The sequence below is a fragment of the Streptopelia decaocto genome (genome assembly GCF_964273445.1).
Source record: "Streptopelia decaocto genome assembly, chromosome: 3".
NCBI classification, from domain to species: domain Eukaryota; kingdom Metazoa; phylum Chordata; class Aves; order Columbiformes; family Columbidae; genus Streptopelia; species Streptopelia decaocto.
Genome location: NC_138656.1, coordinates 30,588,786 through 30,615,970, shown reverse-complemented (window position 1 = coordinate 30,615,970; position 27,185 = coordinate 30,588,786). Strand labels below are relative to the sequence as shown.

The window sequence follows — 27,185 nt, the reverse complement described above, 5'->3', positions numbered from 1 at the left end:
GTGAGTCAGCTGTTATTTGGAAATAGTACTTGTGTTCAGCATGAATATGTTTTTGTAGTTCTTGGGTAACTAGCAAGCCGAACTGAAGTGTGCTTTTATAGTTTACCTAGTTCAGGTGTTGATTTACAGAAGTGGTGCCATTTCTAACTGTGATGCTTTTTTCATGAAAAGTGTAAATGTTGTCTAGGATATAATTATGCTAATGCTTACCTTTGCCACTTTGCATATCCCACGAAGGCAGGTCTGATTTTTTATTAATGTACAGATTGAGAGTCAGATTGCATATACGACCAGGTAAACAGGAAAATTTTATCGACCTATGCAACTATGAGCAGAATTTGACCTTTTATCTTGAAAGCACCTTGTTAGCATTGATTACCAATGGTATTTGCTGATTTTTCCTGTACAATAAAACACAACAAATCCAAGCTCTGCATACACTCAAAGTGCCAGTGGATGGGCATCCACTGTGACGGAAGCAAGTTCTTGCCTTCCCTTCCTACTGCTGAAATAATAGCTGGCTACCTTGAGATGTGTATAATAACACTTCACAACTCAAGGCTATTTCCTGTTTACTGGTCTTTTAGGTGTGGTTGTGTTCCAGAATTAGGGACAGGTTTTTTTTCCTTGGTCTAGGCTCATCTCACATCTCTGTTAAGGAAACACTCTGGTCAGAAAAATGGGAGTTCGGTGATTTTAGGTGAAAGGTAGTGTTAGAAATCAAAGGCAGGTCAAATTTTCCAAAACTCTCCTTGCAGTTCAGGATGATACAGCTATTGGCCAGATGTGGGATGCACAACTTTAAATCTAATTTTATTATCTGGTTTAACAGTTTATAATGTAAGTAATTCCTGAAAATTCCCACGCAGGTTTTGACTATTAAAATGAGGAAATGTTTTCTGTTATATTTTGGTGATAGCAGTGCTGGAAAAATATTTTTGTAAAAGAAAAGCTGCTCATAATGAATGGAAGCATCTCTGTAGTGATGGCAATGTCTAGATTATCCATTTAAACAGTGTTTCTAGTGCCAGATACCTTCTCTTAAGTGCAAACCTTTAGTTTTAGGTAACAGGAAGAAAACTGCTGCTGCTTGCCTTCATTACATAGGCAGAGGTTTTCAAAGGATGGTTAATGAAAGTCAGAAATTCTCAAGTAAAAAGTTAAATGTAAGGACTGAACTATTACACAAGTATTTTGCTGAAATTCGTTACTTCTTTCACAGAGTGATAAAATACACAAGTACACAAAGTAGCTTTTCTTTAAAGAGCTGGTACTTAAGGAGGAAAAAGATGCACTGCAGGGGCAGAGTTTAAGCACTGAGAGCTGAAGATGTTTCTAATGTTAAAGCAGAGAGCCTGTCTCCTTGGTTCACGCTCTTTTCCAGGGTGAAGTCCTCCAGCAGCTGCAGCACATGCGTTCCACCCACCCGCGTGGGGAGGAGACCGCTCGCGCGCTCATAAATGGCCTCGATACGCCAATGTTTTTCAGGGTTGTTATTTAATAATCGCGTTATAAAGTGGAATTTGACGGAGCAGTCTTTGAGTCCAACCTTTGTCACAGTGGTGACCTGCCCTCAAATTAGCAGAACTCTGCCCGTGTCATTAATGCTTAAGTATCTGCTGGAAGCTGCTGCGTGAGCTGAGTCACTCAGACTCTGCGAGTCACCACATGTAGCTCAGGCGCTGGGTCCTGAACTGAGAAAATGCTGTTGTCCACGGTGATTAGTTGTATTTTGAGACTGCGGCTGGACTATCACATTCAGTTCTATGTACTTCATGGCTACAAACAGATTTACTCGTAGAGTTTGCAGGGTCATTTAGGGGAGGAGGAGCTATGGGTTGGCTGGTGCTCATCTGAGTCTTCAGACATGATTAGAAGAACTGAAAAATGAAGAGACTGGCAGGACAATTGCATGGGAGCTAGAAAAAGAAAATTCTTACACCAATATCTGAGTCCATAAGCAGAGGTTTTAAAGGAAGTGCTGGAATCTCTGCTCCGTGAAGTGTGTAAAAGTAGAAAATACAGTGCAGTACAAGGCGTACTGGGGGGAAGAGCCTGTTCCACCTGAGGATGGGTTTAGTCCTGTAATGTTCCTTTTGCTGTCTTCAAATTTTGTTTGTACTGATTTTGCCACCTGCTTTGATTCCTACATCAGCTATTACAACCCATTTATTAACTTAGGAGTCTTTCCTTCTCTTGAAAAGGGACTGTCAAGTGACAAAGAGAGAATACTGAGAACCCAGGTTTTTGTGAACGAGTTATAATCTTATTAATTTATTTCACTCATTGCTATAATAATAGGAAGAAAATATTTAAGATTTTTAGGGAGTCACAGTTCCATTGCAGTGTTCTTTCATTGTGCAGAATTAAAGTATTGTGATTTGGGGGATAAGAGAAAGTACGGTTGTAGGTGCTTTGTAAATAAAGTCTATACCTTGAAAAGAAATGCACATTCTTCTGTTAAACTATAAACCCAGCAATGAAAAAGTTAAGTCAAAACCCAGTTTCTGACCATATTATTAACTGTTGTAGACTATTTTATTGTTCTGCTAGACCTAGCTGATCATGAGACAGTGATAAGCAAAGGGAACTAAGAGGTTCTGATTTTTATTTTTAGTGAGATATTTTGGGTATTAACGACTTTGCAGTGTGTTTTTGGATTTGTGGGGGTTTTTTTGTCTAGCAGATGACAACAAGTTGAGATCTTTTCCAACTCATGTGACTGAATCTTTCTACGTCCTTTATCAAATCATTTATCCACTTAGGTCTTAGACAGCTGTAAAATGAGAATGATAATGCTTTTGATGTCCATAGGGGCACTAAAATGAATTGGCTGAAGCAGATATTGTATTTTGTAAATTTTTGAAAAGGAAAATTTCAGCCTAAAGGAAAATAACTTATTTTTTTCTATAACAAAATAATAGTGGTGTAAACATTATGATTAACATAGAAATACATTAGGTAAGCAGGTTTTTCAATTACATACTTTACAAAAATGTTTTGATAAAGTGTCCCATACAGCAATATGTTGGAATCATTACTTATAAGAAATACAGAAGTATATTTTAGAAGTAATCATCAATTTTTCATTTTCTGTCACATTTCAGTAGAAATTAATATGTTCCCAGTTTAAAAAAAAAAAAAGGCAATGATATGTTTTTTGACTCTTTTTCTTTCTTTCTTTTGGTTTTAATTTCAGTTGACCTACCCCTGTATTTTCCTCGAGACCAACCAACCCTAACATTTCAGTCCGTCTACCACTTCACTAACAGTGGCCAGCTCTACTCCCAGGCCCAGAAGAATTACCCATACAGCCCCCGTTGGGATGGCAACGAAATGGCCAAGAGAGCCAAGTAAGTCAGATTGCTTTTTCCTACAAAATATTCCATTTGTTACCCAATCATCTGTCAGTGGAAATTTCATGGATGTAACTGTACGTTTCCAGCGTTATAAAAGCTGAACCTGTTTTCGTTCTTATACAGTCTTTGCGTTCCCGTATATGAGTACAGACAGATACTTAATTACTCATGCTCATTACATGAGTGCCAGAGGGCTGATCAAAAGAAGGCTGTGTCTGCCAGGCGCTGTACGGGCACAGAGTGGTGACAATCTCTGCTCCAAGGAGCTTCCAATCTGAGCAAATAGGACAGCCCCCAGCCAGAGCCATCTGCGTGGGAGCAGTCAGGCAAGGTAACCCCATGGGAGGACCCTGGAGGGAAGCACTTCAGAACTTCAGAAAGTTACCTGAAAGACTGAATGTCCCTTTTTTGTTTTTTACTGCTTTTTCTGTTGGCTCGAAGCAGAGAACCTCAGGCTGTTTCATCTGCAGTCTTTCTGCAAGCCCTCGGTTCAGAAAGGGGAGACACCTCTTCAGCCCGAGCATCCCCTCCAGTTAAAGAGGATAGGACAGCCTCCCCAGAGTGGTTCTGTTGCAAGCTGCCAGGGACAGTGGTGCCCCTTTGCTATGATATTATCCCCATCTTCTAATGAAGCAAAACAGATTCTACCTGAATGGAGCAATATGGGCAACGGCCTCGCTGCCGCATTTCGATTTTACAAAGTGTAAAAATGTTACAACAGCAACAGATTTAAGCAGGCTGATTATCGGTTGTTCAGCACGTAAAGGCATCAAACTGCATAAATAATAAGGCGTATTGGAATGAATGTTTTGAATGACAATCAGAAGATTAAATTGAATTAGCAAAGATGCGTAAATAAGAGCCGAATGAAAATAGTTCAAGCTGAGTAAATCAAATGAATGGCATGGTCAGAGACTGACTGTAATTTGGAAAGGATGGAAGCAAACAACAATTGACTGAAGTGTTTACGGATTTTGAAATAATTCAAATTTTATGGAGAACATCAAGTAACATTTGATTTTGGAGTCTGATGCATTGTAATGTAAATTTTTTGCTAGTATTTGGTTTTACTACCATGCTAGCCATTTCTTGATCAAATATGATTTTTTTTTTTAATGGACTTGTTTCTTTTCTCTAGCAGAATATTAGGAGTATTTAGTTAAAAAAAGGGGGAAAAGAAATTGAAACAATAACTGGAAACATTACTGTGGCTTTTTTATGACCATACTACAAAATGCATTTCTTTGCAGCTGGAAGCTTACAAGTACCTATGTGCTGTCTGCTAAGTGCATTCATTTTTGAGTGGGTGTATACAAATGGACTTCTCTGCTCTGCACTTGAAATTTAGAAGTACTGTAACAGTTCTTTCAAAAAGCACTAAATATGTACACTTACTATCACATGTACTTTTTGTGAGGTTATTCACTCTTATGTTTGAACCTTTGCATTTAAATTTTACACTGGATACGTAATAAGAGAAAGATGATGAGAAGCGGGGGAAGAAAATATGCTGCGATGTCTGAAATAACTATCATTGAGCTGCAAAGAGACAGAAGCTGCTCTAGTTAAAAGCGCTTTGCTTGCAGGAACAACTAGTGATTCCTGAGTAGGCACCATAAATAAATCTCTGTCAAGAAAAGTATGATGCTATGATACGTCTTAGCATATTTTAAGAAAGACTGAGTACCTTATGTAAACAGTGCTTAAAATATTTGCTAGGGCTTCTTAGAATAGGTTAGTGGGTTTCAACACAACCAAATACTTTTTCATTCTACTTTATTTTTACTGTAGCCATGTCATGAACCAAGTATATGGGAATATAGGTAGATATATATAGGAAAGCGTTACAATAAAATATATTAGTTTAAGCACCAAATTAAAATAGCCCAAATGAATAAAAGATGCAGCCTGTAGAAGCAATGTAATTCTGCTCCGCAGAAGTAAATTTATCCGTGGATAAATCAGAGACAACTTGTTTGTGTTTCTAAATACTATCTATTAGGTTTTGCTTATATGTAGTATTTTTCCCGCTTAGCCAAATGGTCTCCCAAGTGCTTGGCATCCTTTGAGACAGAACAGCTCTGTTTATCTTTCTGGCCCTACTGTTCTAGGGCCACAGGATCTCCCACTTGATGTTCTGGTGTCTGACCAAATTCTCCACCCTCATTCTCAGACACTTGAGGGATCAGTTTACACCGTGTTCCTCCCTGTAGCTTAAGACACCACCAAGGACGGCTTTTTCTTGCTCTTGCACCAGCTGGATTCTCCGCCTGTCCAGTTACACGTTGCAGCATGTATGCCACCTTGCTTTATAGGATGTAGAAGCACCGCAGAGTCTGAAATACCACCACTCAGAGATTTCCTCAGCCTCAGTTCTGGCAAACTCTGCCTCTGTTTTCAGCAAGTCAACACAGCCTGCTTTTTCACAAGCAGAGCTGTCGTAAGTTCATGCCAACGGGACTTTGATTCTGTGCCCAGCCTTCTCCCAGGGTTGCTTTTGTTGTTTTGGTTTGGTGGTGGTTTGGTTTTAGGATTTTTGTTTGTTTGTGGGGTTTGTTTGTTTGTTTTGTTTTCCAAACAGGTGAGCCCATCCAGTCCTTCAGCTGAAGGGCTAAACTTGAAAATCTTGGTATCCTTGCTTATCTTTGTGGCCCTGGAGCAGAGGTAGGCATCTCTTTTGAAGTTAGGACTTAACCCTTTGCTGTAACCTTGAGACAACCAGTAGTAATTATAAGTAGGGGCAAAATTACTCCCCTAAAATATATACATATAGAAGTAGATGGTATGCATTCACACTTACACACATTATCACCTAAATCTAAAAGGCAAATTCTCAGATCGGAGTATCAGTTTAGCAGGATCTTCTTCACTCACAGAGAAAAACTGTTTGTGTTCTTGCTGAAATAATTGGACCAATTTATGCCTGTCTAATAAAAGTCTGCAAAACTGAGTTTATCTTCGTCTGTGCCCTCTTAAGCAGTTTTTTAAAATCATCTGGCTCCTTTGAGGCCTGCTGAGATTCCTTGCTGGGAGATAGCATCTGGTAGCTGAAGGTTGCTGTCATCTTAGCCCAGGGATTGCCCTCTGGCTTGGTTTAATTCTAAGGGACGAATCAAGTCTTGATTAAATAATATGAATCCAAGTGCCTCCGGATTGCTTGTTTCTCAGCTAAACTCAAAATTTTAACCTCTTCCTCCAGCTAGAAAATGGGAAGCAAAAAATATTAAAATCTTCTTTCAAGCTGCCAAAATGCTTTTTCCTCTCAGTTCGCATCTCAGGCTTTGCCTTTCTTAGATCATTTATTTATATGTCTGTGGCCTCCTGCGTAAGCGACTTCTCCAAAAGATTTGGTACTAAAATACAATAGCAAGCCTAAGAAAATACAGTAAATTATGGAAAGTTAGCAGCCTTGTTTGTGGTGTACGTGTGAAATAAAACATCTCTGTGTGGTTTCCATGGGAAAGCTCTCTTGTTTTTTGCTTAAATAGGCATTCAAGTGTACATAAATGGAGCCTTTAAAGAACATGCAGACTCTGAGCCTGGGGTTTTATGAAAGAATACTGTAAATAAAGCTTGTTTGTTCACACAAATTAAGTTCAGTTCTCAGATGCACTCTGGCCCAATTTCTGTCTGACCCAGCGCTGCTCTGTAGACTTAGGTTAAACTTCAGGGAGAGCAAGTCAGGACTCAGTTTACTCTTTTATCCTACATAAATCCACCTACTCATCATTAAAAATAGGAGGATGGAAAACTGGTATCACAATAAAAGGTTGTTCCGAGGGTTCATATTCTTTTTTTTTCAAGGTGGCTGATAAAACTGGTTTCTGAATAACATCGTGGTCCTTGGCCGTTCACGGGTGTTTGCTGAACGTGGTGTTAATTTTACATATCCCTCGGGGCTCTGTAAGGGTGAAAGCTTAAAAGGGCTCGAGTGCTCTCAACTGTATATTGGCTGTTGCTCTGCCATAAGGTCAAGTGCAATTTAAGATCATATGCAGATGCGTCTTGTGTGAACTACAGCAGCAGCTCCCGGTTGTGCTGGGCGCAAGAGTCCTATGATCAGAAAGTGTCAGGTTCCTATTTGGCTGAAATGGTTGCTTTAACCTTTTGTCTTCCCTGGTAAGGAGAGGAAATGCATCTTTTGGTCTAATTAGAGGATATTTAGGGGGAAAAAAAAAAAAAAAAGAGGGACAAGTGTTGCTGTTTAGACAAACTCAGCTGTAATATGGCAAAGACTTGCTGTTGTATTTAGTAAATTTTGAGTGCCCTAATGATTTGGGTTTTATTTTATTTTGACGTTAACCAGTTTTTCAACTCATCTATTTTTTTATTATTAAGTCAGAATTATTTCGCATCGCAGGAACAATGTCTATTACTACATTTTGAATTCTTTTAAAGTAACAGGTTTCTCTCTTTCCTTAAGACTTTTGTTTTCCACCATTGCTACATGGAATCTCATGATAATGTTTACATGTGAACATTGCACCTTTTTATAATCTTCTCTCCTTGATAGGTGTAATTCAGGTAATAATTAATTTGTTATTACTTGGTTTGTATTTCAGTATTTTTCCTGCTTGTTTGTAAAAGTAGCAAATCTTATTGTCATGTATTGTGTGATTTTCTTGCACATTAGGCATCTTGAAAAGTGTAGATTTCAAAAAAAACAACTTGTTTGCATTTACACGTACTCTCCTCACGAAGTTTTCTGACCATCTTTGGCTCTGTTGCGTGTTACCTTAAACTTAGAAAGACATTTAGGAAAACGAGAGCAGGCCACAGAAGCAGAAAACATCGAGACGTGGGGATTCCTTAGGCGTGTGTGTGTTTGTTGGAACGTTTGCCAGGCTCAGATGATTCTTTCTGGAGAAGAGCAGTGGGGTAGGTACAAACTATGGGGCGAGGTGTTGAGCTGGGTCACTTGTTTAACTTTGTTTTTCGATAATCTCGCATCAGAAACTGAACAAAACTGATTTTCTTGCCTGAAATCAAGTAAGAGTGACATTTTGTTGCTGCTGGTGGGCTCTTTTTCAGAACACAAAAGGGCCAATACACTGTAACAGCCATAGCAAGAAGAGATGTGATGACCCAGCCGTGTGAAGCTTACAAAGAATTTAATTAAATTTTATAGACCATTAAATGAAAACTCTTACTTTCTGTGGGACTGTGATGTGATCAGATTTATACATAAAAAATAGAAAGGCAAATGGAAAAAAAAATGCTTTGTTAAAATACATAATGATTGTATTTGTCCTTGTAAAATATTCTGCAGTTGATTTACCAGCATACCTTAATAACAAAATTATTTTGATTGTAAGCTACAATAGGCAAAGTAGAAATGGCTTTTAATTAGAATTTTCTGAGGATATTATTTTATTTTGACATTGTTCCTCTGCATCCACTACAGAGTACAGTGCATACATATGATAGTCGCACTTCTTGAGTCATATTTTTCATGTACTTTTCTTTAAATGTCTCCTTGGATAATTAAGTCTGACTCTTAAGTTATGGTATGTTAGCTTCTGACAGGTGCCTGCCAGGGATCTTCAGTGCTGTCATGCATTATGTGGATTTCTGCCAAGACAGAAGGGCCTGGGTATTTGTTTCTGGTCACTTCTCATTAAAGCTTTGACTGTGGGAAAAGAAAAACAACGATTTAAATATGAGGCGTATAGGTGCTATAGGAAGTGCCTGGAAATAAAATGTTAGGCAACTAGTTTTTCTCTGGTTTTATGAAGACATTATGTATCTGTGTGAACTGTACATACCTGCGTTTCGATATGTAGTAAATATTCTTTCTGCAAAAAAAAGAATTCTCATGTATTGAAACAGAAATGCACAGAAGACGTTGGAGGAGTTGGCTTGATAGAAATGGAATATAATAGCACTTTGCTGGAAGACAACTGCTTTATAGGAATGAAAGGCTAGAATTTAATGTAGGTGGCTTTTAGATAACCACGGTTGAGTGTTGTTCTGGAAATACTTTGAACTGTCTGATTTGGCTTCATTAGAGAACTCCATTATACGAGTGTCAAAGCTGTTGGATCTCTATTAGAGCAGAGTATTGTCATTAGGAACTGATGCAAAAAAATGTCCTCCCTTGCTTGACTGAAAAGGGTGGAGAGAAGTAAGCGGTTTTGGAAGGAGCTGAGGTTTAATAACCCAGAGAAATACAGTTATTTGGTCAATTACAAAATAAACTGCTAGGTAAAAATAGTAGGTGAGCTCCATGGTCTCGTCCTTTGGGTACTATTTGTAGTTGCTGTGTTAAACATAAAGAACAGTCATACTAGGTCAAACTCGACAATCATTTAGCCCAATATCATGTCTCTATCAATAGGCAGTAGCTGATGCCTGTGGAAGAGCATGGCAGAGCGTATTTTCCTGGCATGTTCTACCATCTTCAAGGATTTCTATATCCCAGATTAGTCTCTGTCTAATAGCCCTACTTAGCTTTTCTTCTGTTTGCTTTTTCAACCCACATCATAACATCACAAAAATTATGTGGAAAGAGATTGCACAGAGAACGTGTGATGTAAAGAACAAGCTTTGTCGGCTTTTTGCCCTCCTACCTCCTGCTGGCTCTAGTTGTTACTCCCTAGCTCTTGTATGAAAAGAGGCAGCCAATGATTAATCCCTGCTGAACCTCTTCATGTCTCTTCTGTCACCTTTTCTCCTGCTCTGCTCACTCCTTCCTCCTATAAAGCCTTTCTATGTTTCTAATCACCCTTGTCCTGCTTCTTTATCCCTTTATTTATATCCTATTCTTTCTGAGACAGGAAACGGCATGTTACTCATCATACATTCACCATGCATTTGTATGGTGATGTAGTGATCTTGTCTGGTTTACTCTTTACTCTGGCTCTAATAATGTGTGATTTGGTTTTCTACGTACAACTGAAGGTTGCACTGACATTTTATCACCAAAATCTCCTTGCTGTCTGCTTTTTCAGAGACTGTATTGTTTGTATGAGTAAATTTATGTCTTCCTCACGTATCTCCCTTTCATGCTTATCCATATTGACTTTTCACCTGGTAAGTTGTCTCCCAGCCTCCCAGTGCTGGAAGGACCATCTGCAGTTCCTTATAATTGTGTCTCATTTTTCCTTCCCGTTAGCAAACTTTGCCATCTTCTTTTGCTCACTTTTGCAGATCATGTAGGAATATGTTGAACAACATGGGTCAAAACACCCATTTCTGTGCGTTTCTCAGATTGCTTCACCCTAATAACACTCATCATTCATTCCTGTCTTTTTTTGTCTTATGTTGAACTGCTATTTATCCACTCATGGATCATTTTTCCTGCTATGGTAATTCAGTTTTTTAAAAGCCTTTGAAAAACCTTCCCAAATCCCTGTAGGAAAGTTGAGCAGTGTGTGTCACTTGAATTTGTCTTGTCCATATGGTTTTGGTACCTTAAAAAAGAGATTTGTGAAGCGCATGTTTGAATCCTACCCAATGTCATATTTACTCAAGTCCACTAATTCTAGGCTTTTATATATATATATATGGTTTCTTATAACAGTCTTTACTAATTTGTAAGGTACAGACATAAGATTTACTGGTCCACGGTTCCCTGTGTCCTCCCAGACCTTTTTGACATCACACTTCTTTAGTGCCAAGCTGTTTGAAGCAGGAGGTTACAAGTTATTTAAGAGTTTAACTTTCTCACAGTTGAGTTTCTCTGGAACTCTGGGGTATGAATATCATCCGGGCCTGCTGGTTTGCTTGTGTGTGTTGTGTTGATTTGTTCATTACCTTTTTGTCTGCGTTTGTGTGCGAGCCAGATTTTTCACTACCTCCCTTGTAAAGCAGAGTTCTAAGTACCTCGGCAGTGAACTCGGATGCAAAACCAATTTCATTTATTATTTGTGAATTTATTTCTTCTGAGCATTCTTTTTACATTTTGACTGGCTTTCGTACTGTCTGACAAGTTTTTGTTTGGAGGGCCACGGAAAATTTGTTCCTCAAATTCATTTTTGATCTGCATTACTCTGCTTTTACATAGCAGTTTTCAGAGTTTATTCCTGTCTGTTTTCCCCATTTGGAGAGATCTCTGACTGAGAATTTCCTCTTACTTCTAATAGCAAATATTTATATATAGGGCTTTTAAATAGCGAAGAGAAATAACTGTTTTAATATCTTCTATGTAATCACAGGTGTGTGGCATCTCATCCCTTTCCTTCTGACTGGTTTGTCCTAATGAATATCCAAGGAGGTTTCTTTTATGTTTTGGTATGTTGCCTTCGGCCCATGTTTATAAACGATCTGGCAAAGCAAAGCGGATGGCATGATGAAATCAGCACTTTCACCTGCAAGCAAACTTTATTTTCAAGGATGCTGGTTGTCAGACTTGTTATGGATGGATCTGTGGTGTAACCTTTCATTTCTGCCTTTGAAGTACAATTAAGAGATTCAATAATGTTTTGAAGATCGTTCAAATTCTGTTATTACTTCTGTGATCTCCTCTCTTCTTGAATCTCTACACTTGTCTTTCCTTACAAGCCTCACTCCTGAATGTGGTTTTGCCCAGTCTTTTCTGCTTTCTTCTACTTTTTATATCTACCCTACTTTCCTACTTTCATCACATTGTTCACCCTGCCGTTTATATTGAGAAGAGGTTCCTAATTGCATCTTCTCTGGCATTGACTCTCTCCTTCAAATCTACTAAATAGTTTGCTAAATAATTGCTCTCCAACAATAGAGTTCAGTGTGCACTTATGTAGCCAAGATAGGAGGAAATATTAAGTGTCTTGAATAAACAGTATCTCTTTAAGAAGTTAACCTTTACCTGGAGTGGAAAAATATGGTTGTGGCACTTCAGCAAATAGGAAAAATAGAGCAGGCTTGTCACACTATAGCTCATAGGACTGGAAATTTCCTGTGAATTAACAGTGTATTTTAAAAGACTGTATGAAGATCGAATTTTTCCATGATGGCTTTGGAATGTCATTCTCATGATCCACTGGTAAGGAAGTGGAGTGATTGTGCTGTGACAGAGATATTCCAGTGCCCCCTTCACAGACACTCGCTACCCCAGCTCTGAGTAATCCTGGGAGAAAATGGAAGTTAAGAAAGCAGAAGCAAAATTTGCTATGATAAAAGACCACAAGCCTTCATCCGACTGAAGCAAGTCTATTTATGTACGTTGTGGAGAAGGTGAAGGAAGTGAAGTGTTTATCTCTTAAACTGGCAAGCAGAAGGCATTGATAAAACAGTTTCAAAATGAGAGGTTCATTTTGCTATGTATTCTTTGAGACACTGAAAGCCACTGTGTCTGTGGGGTATTTCTGAGCAATACAGCTTGATATATTCCCTTATATCGATACCAGAAACCTTAAATCTCTATCAGAAACCTGTGAGACACTAAATCCCAGAATCTTGATTTCCAGATGATTCAAACAATTGCTTGCATAGTTACTGGCCTTGGTCTATATGCACCGATTATGTACATCCTGTAGCTGTAAATTGTATCTAATTGTCAGTAAAGGTCCATGCTTTTGGGAGCATGCACAGTCTTCCAAACAAACTTACCACCTTTTGCAAAGAGATGACCCTACTTATGCTGCTGCCTGAAAATAAACATTAATTGCCAGCTTACATAATGATCTATAGTCCTGGCACTGCAGCAGTTCCCTAGAACTCCCTTCCTTTATATTTTGCCTTTAGTCAGGTTGTTATATTTATGGTTGTTTTGTGAATTGAACAGATTGTCAAGATTCATTTTGCATTCTGGTAAGTTAGGCAGCAAAGTCGTCTTAATTTTTACAGCAGAGCTTAGTTGAATTCTTGACTTTATTTATAAAATCAATTGATATCATAGTTTTTTGGATCAGAGACACAAGTGTGTAACCAAATTAAATTTTCGTTTTCATTTGCTTCATATGGAGTAAAGCCACCTGTTATTTCTGCAATCAGCAAACCATTGAAAAACATGTCTAAATATAACCATTTCTTGTACCTTTCTGGGTGACTTGAATCAGAAATGGTAAGAACTCCAACAAGAATTTCTGGAGGAAAAAGGCATTGTTAGTAAAATACAGAAAAAAACTTTTGGACGTGAGTGAAGTTTAACGTTTAAACTTCAGATATGTACTTGGTTTCAGTAGTTCTATTACTTCTGTTTCCTGTTATGGTTTGGGTAGCACGTTTTGCTCTGTGATTTCGGAGGCTGTTTTCTGTTACGTAATATTCTGAACTGAGCTGAAGGCAACAGTATTTCTTAAAAACCTGTATTTTGATGGCTGCCCTCCAGCTCTATTGCTGCTTGATTACTGTCCTGTCCATCAGTCTGGCCACAGTCAGTGCCTTGTGTAGCCTGGCAGGTGGAAGCGGAGGTTTACAAACCTCGTAGTAGGTAAGTCACAGCAAAGGGAGGTAAAGAAGTGGAAATATTAGAAGAGGAAGAGATTATGTCATGAATTTGTTTGGCACCTGGAAAAAAAAAGATTGCTAGCAGCATAATGGCATTGTGCACCGACTCCTTTGCACATTTGTGTGTTTAGCCAGTTACAGTAGCAGTAATTTAAGAACTATTGTCTTGCCGTTGTATAAACACTTCAGATATTTGCTTGGCATCGCCAGTTTTGGAGATGTATAAAATGGAGAACTGTGTAGACATTGTGTTTCACATAAAAGCAAAATATTTGCTATAGATAAAGCTGCCTAGTAAGAAAATTATAAACCACATCCCAAAGAGCATACCGTCAAGAAGCTTAGTTTAGAAACACGAGTATGTGCCAAGTATCGTTATGTATATTTGAGGTAATAAATCCTGGAAGGTGCCTTTATCGTTCTGCTGCTGTGCTTGGGTAAGTTTTAGCGATGTTGAGATTGAAACGGTGGTTTAGCAATGCTGCTGCCTCCCGGGTGCCTCGCACATGCCACAACAGCCCTGATTTTCATTAGCTCCTGAGCCTTTGCCACTTGGCACCCAGCCACGTTGTGGCCCTGCCTGCCCCAGCCTGGGCCCAGCCCTGCAACCAAAAGTCAGGGTGCTGAGAACAATTTGTCACTTCAGTCACTGTAATATCTTAGATCTGGAGAGAATGAGAGTTTCTTTTAACACCAATTTTCTCCTAATAGCTCTGTCATAAAATATCTAGTGTACAATTAATCTGCTGTTACCCCATAGCTAACCCAGAGCAGGAGACTGGGTTATTCTGCTCTGCCGTGAGTGCTTGTGCAGCTTTAGCCTGGTGAGGAATGCTGTGCAAGTGCCTGGGAATAAATAGACAACATGGTTCGCCCAGTGGAAATATGTTTTTAATGCATTATATATAGTAAAAATAGCAAAGAGGTTTAAATGTCTTGCATCTGAGTTTACAAGGAGAAAACTATGCCTCGAACGTTGGCATGAGGCCTGTTAAAAGAATAGGCTTTCAGTAGGTTTCCACACTTCTGTGTTCAGCCGTTGTTAAATTCAAGGCGTAGAGATGCAGGAGGCGGGAATAACCACCTGTCAAGAACCTAATGAGCACTCACATGCAGTATGACCTAAATACAAACCTGCTAGTGGTATTAGTTTAACAATTTATTACATTCCTTTTGTTAATTAGTACTAATCACGTTGAATTAGATAGCTCCTGACAAATGGAATTCTAAAAGAAAACAATTATACATAAAAAAAGAGGAAGGTTGGCATCTTTGATTTTGTTCTGGTATAAACAAACAGCAAATCCTGGAGAGTTTAGAGCGTTACGGTAAATATCTTCCATATGGGAGAAAAATTATTAGGGGTTCCATGAAGCAAACCAGCTGGGTGTGCCTGTGTAGGCACAGGAGGACAAATCCTCTTGTCTAGCACCCAAAAGGGCTTGTTGTAGACGTTCAGTATTTTCAAAACAAGTTTTCATTGTGTCAAGACAAGTTGCAACAAGAATATAGAAATGCAGAGGCACGCTACACATGTGTGTGTACTCCATGCAAAAAGACTTTGTTCTTCAAAAAGTGAAAAAACAGGTGACATTGATAAAACCTAGAAAAGCTCTTTTATAATTCTAATATGGCTATGCTGTTGAAATAATTTATGTAACAAGATTTTACTGCACGGTGTCAGCATAATAATACTAGCCTGGGAGGAATAGGTCAGAGACCTCAAGAAGCCTCAGGCTGTCCTTTACTCTGGCCTACGCCCTCCTCGGTTCCTGTTTTCACCTAATTTAATTGGAAGAGGGGAGAATGTTGCTCTTCTAGCTAATTTATGAAGATCAGTCATCTCTGGACTGGACTTTTGTCACATTCTGTGGATTTGAAGAAACTTGTAGATGTCTTGCAGCAGTTCCTTTAAGGTGGGATGCAGAATGATGTAAATCCTAGAGTTGCAGTTCCTCCAAAAGCAATGGACAGCAGCTGGGGCAAATGCCTGGGATTCTCAGCCGTATCTAATACAGGTGAAAGGGGCACAGTTCAGTCCTCACCTCAGTCCCAGTATAAATAAGTGCTTGCAGGCTATTCCATCATAAACTCACTGTTAAACTTACTGGATAATTCAGACAACGGAGGGCTGCTGAGGAGAAGGGTGTCCTAGCTACAGACCCTGCTCCAGAAGTCTGGGAAGGGGTTTGTAGAACTATTCAGAGGTCCCCACAGCCAGGAGTGCTCGGCCCAGTCAGATACATTAGCTTGACAGGGTCGAGGAAAAGAACCCCACATTTTCCTGTATGCCTTGCATAGACTAAGAGAAAAGAGACGTATTTATCAAATTTGCTAGCTACTATGATTTTGAATACACTATGTTTGTTCTATAATTAGAGCCTAATGTTTTCAGAAGTAAACAGTAGTCACAGCAGATACTAAAACATTTTAAAAGAATTAATCAGAATATTGAAATAATGGGTAGTATTCAAAGGTTGCTATCAAAGCCAGTGTTAGGAGAAGTCCAAGTACAATAACGTGAGTCTGTCTTCTGATGAGAAGGAACACAACGCATGTGCCTGATACAGTGAAAGCAAAGGCAGCCCTTGTGTCTTTGCAAAAAGATCCAGATTTTGGTTTGGGGGCTTTCGTTTGCCAGTAAAGAATGTGCATGGACAGCGTACATTGTGCTGGTAGATGTGTTGCTGTAAAGCTAAGTCTGTATTTGATGTGGACTATCAGGACTGCTTTATCCCCTTCCTTTTCCTCAAATCATCTCTTGATGGAATACGCACTTGAAACACCCATATAACAAGCTGAAGCACATAAAACATATGAGTGCAAATAGTGTGGATGAATTTTGAGATCAGCGTGCTGAAAAACTTGGCACTCTTGAACAAAGCAATGTAAGAGGAACCTATTTTGTGAATGACTTAGGAAAATGATTCATCAACCCATGATGAACGTGCTTGTCTTAGACACAAAAAGCAGAAATTTCATTGGTACAGCCTTTTGTATGCTTTTTTCTTTGTGGAGTTTGAATCTCTATGTTCTGCTCTGAATTTCCCACGTGAAAATTGTAAGAGAAATAGAAACACCTAGATAACTGTTCTAACTTTATTACACAACAAGCAGGAAGTACAACACCATTGTATAGTTAGCTCAGCACCAGTCAGGCAAAAGCAATAGCAGAAAACAAATACATTACAGTGTTAGAATGCTTTCACCACAAATATATGTGAAGTGTTGTTTGATGGGAGATCATAGCTATGTAATTTAAAATATTTGCAGATTTTCAGCATAGGAATCTGAAGGCAAATGTTATTAGCAAATGGTCAATGCAGATTTTCTACATTTTAGAGACCCAGCAGTATGGAAAAAAACATAACAATCAGAATGAAATTTTACAAAAGCATGTGAATTCCAAGTCAAGTATGTTTTAAGCACTGCAAACCCCAGACCCTGAGATTCAGACATATATGGGCTTCTGGAGACCTTGTCAGTGTTTTATATCACTAGAAAACGTGTAAACAACAAATGTGATCCAATTCTACCTTCTTTTAGATACTTACCATCTGCAATAGCAAGACTTTCTTTCTACTGGATAATAAGGTGAAGCAAAGATAAGTGCTTTACTCTCAACAGATGTCCTTGAGAGTAACAACTGAAATTCAATGTACCGTATCAAGTGTATATAGTGGTTAACTACAAGGAAATGTGTTATTTTCTGGAGTACTGAAGAAAAATTTCCATAGAAACTCTGTAATTTGCTACCTTGAACTTGGAAAATGACCATTTGAGGGAGCAGAAGCAGATAAAAAACAATAGATTCTTACAGTAAGACACTCAACAGTTAGACATGTGTCTGTATGCGTATGAAGACTGGCACCCGCTCTAACCTGAAAATAAAGCAACTCTTTGAACACTGTTTAAGGTAAGATCCAAGCCATTACAAGAGGGATGCAGAGCCATTGCACTCAACGCACATGCAAAGAATATCTGTGGACTTTCTACAAAACTAGTTTCTCTGTACTTGAAGGAGCATTTTATGTGGTTCTTGATGTAAAGTCAAGACGTAAAGTCAGCGTGACACAGACCCAACAAGAACATGGTAGAGTAAAGCAGGAGAAAGAAGGAACTCTGTGTTTCCCAGAAAGGAGAAAAAGCATTGATTAAAAAAAACCCCTGATTTCTGCCACATGACACAGCCTGGAGAAACCATCGATCAAATTAGCTTTTTGCATCTTCAGTGTAAATCAACAGGTACCCATCTTACTGAATTTTTTTGGTAACAGTCCTCTAGAGCTAAGAAGTGCATCTAGTGAATGAAAATGTAACTTCAAAACACTTCTGAGATACTTGAAAGTATCATTTGGCAAAGTGTCTGAAAGAAAAATCGAGATATTTTCATATGAATTCCTGTGGTGTAGCACACATCAAAGTTATTGAGGGTGTAAATTTGTGTGACTAGGTTTATGTGAATAGAGTATGAGAAAATAATCTTTTTCCAAAGTTCGTGTTTACTTTCACAGTTCCTCTGTGCCTGTATGTGCAGAATGCTGGAGTATGAGTATTTCTATCAATTTAAAACCTTTCTAAAAGGAGTAATATTCAGGGGGAAGAGGCCCTTACTATCCAGTCTGTATCAGAGTATTGCCCTTCAGAAAATCTTACATTTCTTTTAAAGTTATTTTGTGTAATCAATCGTAAAATAATACATCCAAGTCTTGTTCCTATTTGTGTGGAAACATGTACTTTGACCTCTGCGCCAGCTGGTTCGTAGATGAAACGTACTCACTTGGCCAGTAATGAGTGCTTGTTCTGTTCTTCCTTACTCATAATTTGTGCCGGCGAGAAAAAAAAGTCAGAGTTTCCATTTCACTGGAGGTTCAAATATTTTAACATATGGTTTTGTCCCATGTCAGGTGAAAACAGAAGGTTCTGAAAAAATTTTGCTTGGAACATGTGAAAAAACCCTACAGTTAATGTGACACTATAATGCTTCTGCTAGCAGTTGCACAATGCCTCCTGGAAGCAGAAATTTTAATGATTTGTCCCATCGTTCTTCATGGCCTGGGTCCTCTGAAGAAACTCCTACTGCTGTTGTGTTTATACTTACAACTCGTGTGATGCACCAGGGCCTTGTCTGTGTGACTAGATACATCATCTGAGATGCTGGACCACAGATAAGGAGCTTAATATCAAACTGGTTGTTTAGGCTCAGTTCTACAAACCAGAACATTTCTTCTCAGACCAAGCCAAACTGAAGTACCTCATTCTTTTCATGATGAAAACTCAGTAGCATTTCCACAGAAATGCACACAACTGGGTAAAAATGTAATTTTTACATTGAAAAAGTAATATGATTTTAAAATAAATTGAGCGAGTTCTAATAATGAGTAATACCTTTGCTGCCTATTCTACTCCTTCATATATACTCAAAATAAGTCTTGTTACTTTTATACACTAGCACTTGCCTTTCTCTCCCTATATGTAATATTCATTAATATTGAAGCTGTTTAATCTCCCTTCTCCCGCTTCCTCCTCTTTCCTCTTCAGTCTGTGAAATGGGCTGTGACTGATACAGTTCTATCAAGTATATTGTGGGTTTGGATCTCTTTGCAGAGTCTTGTTTGGTTGAGGGTGGTAATTTATTTTTTTGTGTGTGTGATAACCATAATTATCCGAAAGTTTTTTCCAGAATTTCTTTAATCTCAGATACCTAGGGTGTGTAGGAGAGGGGCAGAAATGGAGGAACTTACCCTGGGTAATCATTTGGTACTACATTTGCTTCAGTCTGGACAAGACCACAAATGATAAGGGCAAACTTAATCATGTGCTTTAAAGTATGGAAGGAAAATAGTAGGCATTTACAAATTATGAAGTACTAATGGAATTTTTGTAGCGTATGGAATATCTCCAAGAGGTTTATGTGAACTACCAGTGAAATAACATCCTCTTTGAAATAGTACATCTGATCAGAATGTAGGGAGAGGTTAGATTTAGTTTTGCAGCAAAGGTTAGAAGCTCTTCTGCAGGAATCAGTGAAAAGAAAGGGTGCTGATGTAGATAAAGATGGCGTGGGTGGGTGTATGTGGAAGCAGAAGTATTCATTCTGGAATTTACCTAACAGAAAAATCATTGAAATGCAATGCAGTAAGCATGGTTTTAATACAAAGCATAGGAATGTTATGAAATAGGTGTTTCAGAAAAGAAATAAAATGTAGAAGCGCACTTCGGCGTATATCCCATTTAAATATTGAGATTTTTTTACAGTTTAGGAAGAGGGAAGTTTTAAGTAACATGTATCAAGTCAGTAAGAAGAGCATGTGCATGGAAGAAGAGTCTGCAGAGAAGCTGTCAAAGGAGAAGGAAGAAGCTACTTGAAATAAGCAAGGAGAGGAAATGTAATCAAATGTTAGGACAGATAATGCAAGGAGAAATAAAAGGATGGTAGATCTTGGCATTGACAATGAGCAAGTGATGTTCCTTGAGCTATCAAAACAGTGTAGAGCTGACTGGGATATACATAGGCTGTAATTTCAAATGTATGCTGAAAACACACAAATCCAACCATGGCGTTCCACTGCTAAGATCTGGTGACAGACGTACCTTCCCAGCTGGTTGCGTACTCTGTGTGCCAGGATGGACAGTCAGTTCTGTGGGCACAGCTATGAGGGCTGCTTTCTGAACTTCAATTTGGTAAACCAGAGCGTGTTCTTTAAACACACAGCACAATCTGCCTGTGCTATGAACTGTAGATGCTGGTTTTGCTGCTTTGCTTTTCCATTCTGGCCTCAGTTCCTCAGCCCAGAAATGCTTTTACTTTCTATTGCTCTCTGAACCTTTGGATGGCATCTCATGTGTGTTTACAGCTATTACACAAAAGCTGAGTGCAGCTATCTGTTAATTAATTTGACAGGCACAAGTTCTCAAAGAGTGGCGAGTGTTCTCTTTTGTCATCTTGTGACATTTTTAGATGTGAGGAGGTATAGTTGGTGTTCAGTGACTGCCAAAACTTCTATCCAAATTGTGAAATACGTATCACAATTGTGAAGTTTATCAGCGTATGTTTGTTTCAGGAGATACAGCAGCAGAGAGATCAGTAATGCAATGAACGTAATTCCAGTTGTTCTCACTTCAGATTTTTTTTTTTCTGGTGGGGATAACAGGAGGAGGTTCTTCTTGCATAGAAATTTGTAAAGACGAGTGATATGAACAGAAAACAAAATATTTTTAAAAGTAGACAAAGTGAAAGTTTGGTGCAGAAAGTAGTAGTCAGAATGATGAAGCAACTTCTAATATAATTTGCCAGTGAAGGGTGTCATTGAGACATGTAAAACATGTTTAATACATGGTGGAGTATTTCAGTACAGTAAACTCAAAGGTACGGTTCCAACTCAGTTTTGGATATTTGTTTCAGCTCATTTTACAGATTTATGAGTCACTCAATTGTTTGTAGAGAAGGTAGACTAAGTTCCAAAATATACAAAGCACATCTTAATTTATAGAACAGTGTTCTGACTTTGAATCTAAGAAAAGGAATTACAGTTCATCCTGGGTGTTAGTATGTATTCACTACGTCTTATGTAAACTACTGCCATCGACCATGACTCTCTATTATTGCTCTAAGGTTTCTGTAAAGAGACAAAGAACCTATCTTCATGATTTTCCTACTCTGCTGACTTGTCTTCTTTGAGCCTGTGGTACCACACGTGAAGCTTTCTTCAGACATGGTGAACATCAACTGCATCAAAAAGGCCTGGTGAAGAATTGCTGCAGGCAGTGGCATAGTCGCACTTGGGGCTCATTTAAGTGTTTCTCATTATTACAACTATTCAAAGGTGTATTTTTCAGTCCATCATAGAGTTTATCTCTGGAGCTTTGCATTGCACAAAATATGGACAGTTGTCCTGGTTTTGTTAAAAACAAGACCAGTTCTCTTTTAGTGAATTTTCCTAAGAACTAAGTTCTTCTAATTAACTGCACTTTTCTGACCGGTGACAGCGGTCCACCAGGCTCTTGTGACAGTGTCAAGTTACTGATGTTGGCTGCATTAGGAGGTTAGTGGTGAGGACACTGAAGAAAGAAGTACTGCTCTGTTTAGGAAGTGTATCATCATCTGCACATAAAAAGGTTGTAAGAAAGACGCTACCTGTGTATGAGATCTAATAATGGACTGAGCACGGTAACACGATGCTTCCCTGTTAAAACCTCGTCTCCATACCTGCACGCTCCATGTTCTAAGGTTCCTCTTTCCTAACCATGTGTTTTCTTTTTTTTTTTCACTAGGGCCTATTTCAAAACATTTGTCCCTCAGTTCCAGGAGGCAGCATTTGCTAATGGGAAGCTCTAGGCAGCCGCGGGCACGGAGATGACACTGGACAGATCCTTCACTCTGCGCTTGTCAGCCCACACGAAGAACACCTGGAAGTGGGTTGGGCTGTCTTAATAACGTGCATTCTTGCCTCTGAAATGGTTTTAGTAGCTTCAGTTTCTGTCAGATTTCTGAAACAAAGACATCATTAGCATGCTTAAAATGGGATATTTGATATTCGTCCTGTCCCTTTGCCTCTGTTGTCACCATTCCTTTATGTATCTACTGGATTAAATTTAAAAGGGCGTGTTTTGGTGTGATAACATTTTCTTGTGCCAACACAATATCCTGTGTGTTAGGCCTTGTTTCCTTGACTTCAGATGGTGTAAATGGGTTTATTTTTTTCCCACAGAAGTATGGTGTAATTTGTATCTTTAGTTAACATTTCCAGCTTATCCTAAGAAAATATAAAACTGCCGTATGTACCGGGAATGCCTCATGGACTGTACAGTGCCATATTCTGCCTTGGAGCTTTGTGTCTCACTGTGGTTGTTATTCTCACAGGTATGGATATGAGTTGCACAGTTCAATTCTCAGTGCCTTTCAAGTTGGTCTGATATTTATATGGAAGGGTGTTGGAGGTTTGTTGTGTTTTGTTGTTTTGGGTTTTTTTTATATTTCAGTTGAAAGCTCATAGTAGATTAAATGCTATGTTTTTATGCTTTGTTTTTATTTCCAGTTGTACATTTTGGGTGTTTTTCTAATGAACTCCTCTTGCCATTACGAAAAAGTTCTACTTCTTCACTACCAATGTGCAAGGAACTAGTTATATAAATCAGTATAACAAAATAAATCTCCATCACAAACCTGCAGTTTTTCCAAGCAAGATAAATACTGCTAAAGAGCAAACTTTCAATAAAGGAATGATTGATGTCTTGGAAAATAACTGATGAAATAATGTAGGGCTTAGGTATTTAGCTTTAGTTCAACGTGTCTTCTCAGAAGTAATTTTAAGTGTATATAACTGGAAACGTTACCTCCCCTAATTCTGAAATGCCAAACGCAAAATCCCATTTATTCATCCTTTCTTTCACGCTTGTGTCAGGCGCACCAGTTGGGGCTAACTGTCACGATGTCACTTCCTACATTAATTTGTAAATAGACCAGGGTACTTTCCAGTAAGGAATAAAATTAACAGTGTATGTTGCTTATAAATGGGCTATGGAAAATGTGCCCTGCTTCTGCTAAGTATGAGGAACTAAATTAATAGTATGCAGATGATACAGTGGCACTGGAAAACATTTAATTTGAAATTATTCACTCTAACACCACTGTCTGCTTATGCAATGAAATCTCGTCAAATTACTTGATTGGCAGGATTCTCCTGCCCTTTCTAAAACTTGTTATTTTACATTGAAAATAGTGCTTTGCAGTGGAATGTCCATGTAGGAAATGTAGATGGGTTTTGAGCAGTGAAGCTTAATAATTAAGAATTATCCAAATAATTTGCCTCTAGAAACTACAGGTATTTTTTAGCTAGTTTAAAGGCAAAATTTTAGTCTAATACTGAAGTTCTTGCCCGGAAATTAAGCTTCAAACAAATCAGAAGTCTTACTGCAGATCTAGGGAGGAGGGGGCATATTCTGTCCTGTGACCCACCCCCTCATGACTCTCGCTGTGTTATCTGGGAGCTGTAAAGGTCTCCAAAGGTCTGAATCCGAATTCTCTCCATGGAGGCATTGCATTAGGCTTTTGTGTTGAAACCAAGACCTACAGCAAATGTGGAGGGTCATGGTTTTATGTGAATAACAAAACTGTAATCGCACGACCTGAAATGACTGAAAACAGACATCGATCAGTATAGCGGGACGATCTCACATTTGTGTTTCTTCAGGTAAAAGTCAAAGCCACACACAAGTATTCAAGAAAAAGCAAACTCTTGTGAATGGGCTGGGAGAAGGAGGGTGGCTAATGAAAAACATCCATTCTTATAGTGTTCAAAATCTGGCAGAAAACATCTCTAGCATCTTCAAAAGGTAAAAACGAAACCCTCAAGTTGTGTCAGTAGATTTCTGGACTCTTTTATAACCTTCTGTTTGATTCAGTGTTGTAGTGATTGCCCCATAAACGCAGTGTTGGCGTTATGTACCTGATTGTCTAAGTGGCATTAGCATTTTTTTTAATCTTTTCAGAAGTTACCATCATTCAAAGCCTAGCGATTGCAAAATGTTTCAAAAAGAGGTCCGCTCTTCAGAATTAATACTCATTTTCAACCAAAAATGCATCCTTCACCTCAATCCTAGTAATTCTGGACAAAGGACTGCTTTATTATAAAAGAACTAAGAATTTTAGAAACCATGTAAGAAAAGACTTGGAGGATGTAAAAAGCCTAAACCAGCAATTCCTCATCTTGAATTCAATAGTTGCACCAACTTTTCACTAGTATATATGGAAACAAACAAATGGTTTGTCTAATTATACATCACAGAATCACAGAATGGTCGGGATTGGAAGGGACCTCTGGGGATCATCTCGTCCAACCCACCTGCTAAAGCAGGTTCTCCCAGAGCAGGTGGCACAGGAATGTGTCCAGGTGGGTTTTGAATGTCTCCAGAGAAGGAGACTCCACAACCCCTCTGGGCAGCCTGTTCCGGGGCTCTGTCACCCTCAGAGTACAGTAGTTTTCCCTCATATTCAGATGGAACCTCCTATGGTTCAGTCTATGCCTGTAGCCCCTCATCCTATCACTGGGCACCACTGAAAGGAGTCTGATCCAGCCTCTTGACACCCACCCTTGAGATATTTATAAGCATTGATGAGATCCCTCTCAGCCTTCTCTTCTCCAAGCTGAACAGACCCAGCTCTCTCAGTCTCTCCTCATAAGAAAGATGCTCCAGACCCCTCATCATCTTTGTAGCCCTAATATCATGCTACAGCTGGTAATGTTTAAAAAAAAAAAAAGGGTAGAAGTTGAGAAACTGAACTGTTTGTGTCTAAGATAAAGTCTGCAAGTTTGACAGTTTTCAGATTAGAAGAAAATGCATTTTTCTTACACTCAATGAACATATACCTTATTTCAAAACCAGCCTTGTGCTCTCTGACCTCCACAGTATTTTATAGAGCCCTTCCTGATAGTTCTCCAAATGATGTTTTGGGGGTGGTAGCACTACACATGGGGTATTGGGAGGAAAGACATGAAAATGAGTGAGCTCTTCAGAAGGAGCGTTACCATATAAATTCTACATCAGAAACAAGAGTCAGTTTGAATAATTTTATATCGAATCAAGTATTCATTGAAGGCAATCAAGTTAGCCACAAAAGTTTTAATCTAATAAATTGGAGTTATTTCTGTTCTCTCCTGTTTTATGATAATATCCATTGTGGCCAGTTTAATGGCAATGAGACTTTCAGCGCTTGCTTTCCTGTTATGTGATACATGCCCTTACAAGGAGCAGCTAGAGCTAGGCTAGTTTTTTTGGTTTATGAGAACCACAAAAGACAGGAGAAAAATAGCGATTGTTACAAACATATCAGCAAGCCTAAATTCTACTCTGTCATAACTTTGATTTAAAGAATGCAGTGAATCTCTACTTACTAATCTCTATTAATGCATAATTTCCAAAGGTCCTTAAAGTGCAAACTTCAATCAAGCCTTTATTCATCCACATACATAATCCACTGTGCTAGAAGTTATACCAGGTCTTTCAGATTGAAAGTTATATGTTTTGTGAACTTGCTGGAAAGACTGGAGAAACAGCTGGAAGAATAAAGAATAGTTAACTATATCATATGTAGTTTGGTTTTCATTGATCTCTCTGTTGTGCTGGTCATTGGTTTGTTGATCAGTGCACTTTGTTTGCTGAATCAGCAATGTTTTTCAGTACCGTCGGTATCCTTGAACATCTTCCCGTTCATCTATGGAGTAGACTTGACTCAGTTTTTGAAAATAAATCATTGCTAGAATTAGCATGGATTTCCTACGCATTGTTAGATCCTCGCTAGGCGTGTTTCTCTCTGGGTTTTCATCCTGTCTGGTGTTCGCAGCAATCAGCATCTTTGGTGAGTCAGTTGGGAGGCAAGATTTAGCAGTGGAGTGTGGTACCTTAAGTCTTACCAGAGGTATTGTACACAAAGAGGCTTCTTATCTGGGCAAGCGGGGAGTAGGTCTGGTTAGCCACCATCGAGCAGTGCTGCCTAATATCGGGCCAGGGGTTTGGCAAGGGTCAAAATCCTGTTTAAGTGGTGAGCAGGAACTGCTACTTGGGCATCCTCCTCCTGTGTCAGTAGGCGGTGGAAACCTGTAGTAGCATGTGAGGGTCCCCCCTGCAGGTGTGGAATACATTTCTAATACCACATCTACATGGCGGTTGTACCTGGAGGTGAAGGGGCAGTGTCCCCTGTCAGTGGAGACGGGGAGTTTCTCACCTTTCCAGCTCTGTGAGACGGGTGTGCAGCAAGCTTTGGACGCGGCTTCTGGCCACGGCTGTTAATTACAGCGTGCTGTCCCTGCCCTGCCAGGCAAATGAAGCCTGTGACCAAACCGACCTGCCAGTGAACGCTCTTCCCTTAAATTACTTACGTCTCTGTAATTGATGTATTGTAATACTCATTAAACCTAAAGGTAATGCTGTTTCTTACTTCTTCCATGTTACTGAAAATCCCTTCAGTCATCTCCTTTTCAGTTTTTATTTTCAGGTGTCTGTAAGATTCTTGTTCTTGGACAATTTTGTTACTGCTATTTTTAGCAAGTTTGAGGTTTATGTTTCAACAAGGCGACCACTCAAGTGTGTGCAGACATCATAGGGACCTCCATTAAGCATGGAAAGATTTGATGTAAAAACAATCAGTCTTACTGAAAAACTGTCTTTATTAAGCTAAATATTGTATTCTCCGTAAGAGAATAATTCTGAGAAGATATTTATTGTTACTGAGAACAAAGAGGATAATCAATGTTGCTGGTATTGGCTACATTTTTTGCACCAAATCTTAGTTTGATTTGCATCTTAGCATCAGCAGGGGGAAAGTGTATTCTCCTTTCCTGAAGGAAGCCTGCACCTAAATAAACCATTGATCAGGCTATATCTTTTCCTGTTTGTACTTTGAAACAATAGGGTTTGTCCCTGTGGGCAAAGCCAGTAAAAGTCTGAACAATGTAC

General features: G+C 38.9%; 1 protein-coding gene across 2 annotated transcripts in view; it reads left to right on the top strand.

Annotated features, from left to right (window-relative positions):
* BABAM2 (BRISC and BRCA1 A complex member 2) overlaps window positions 1-25,814 on the top strand; it is a 172,515-nt gene extending 146,701 nt beyond the window's left edge. For both annotated transcript variants that reach the window (XM_082048307.1, XM_082048308.1), the window contains exons 11-12: window positions 3,200-3,353; window positions 22,005-25,814. In XM_082048307.1, coding sequence (XP_081904433.1) covers window positions 3,200-3,353; window positions 22,005-22,068 — 218 coding nt within the window. In that variant the 3' untranslated portion in view covers window positions 22,069-25,814. The remainder of the gene's footprint in view (window positions 1-3,199; window positions 3,354-22,004) is intronic.
* The last annotated feature ends 1,371 nt before the right edge of the window (window positions 25,815-27,185 follow it).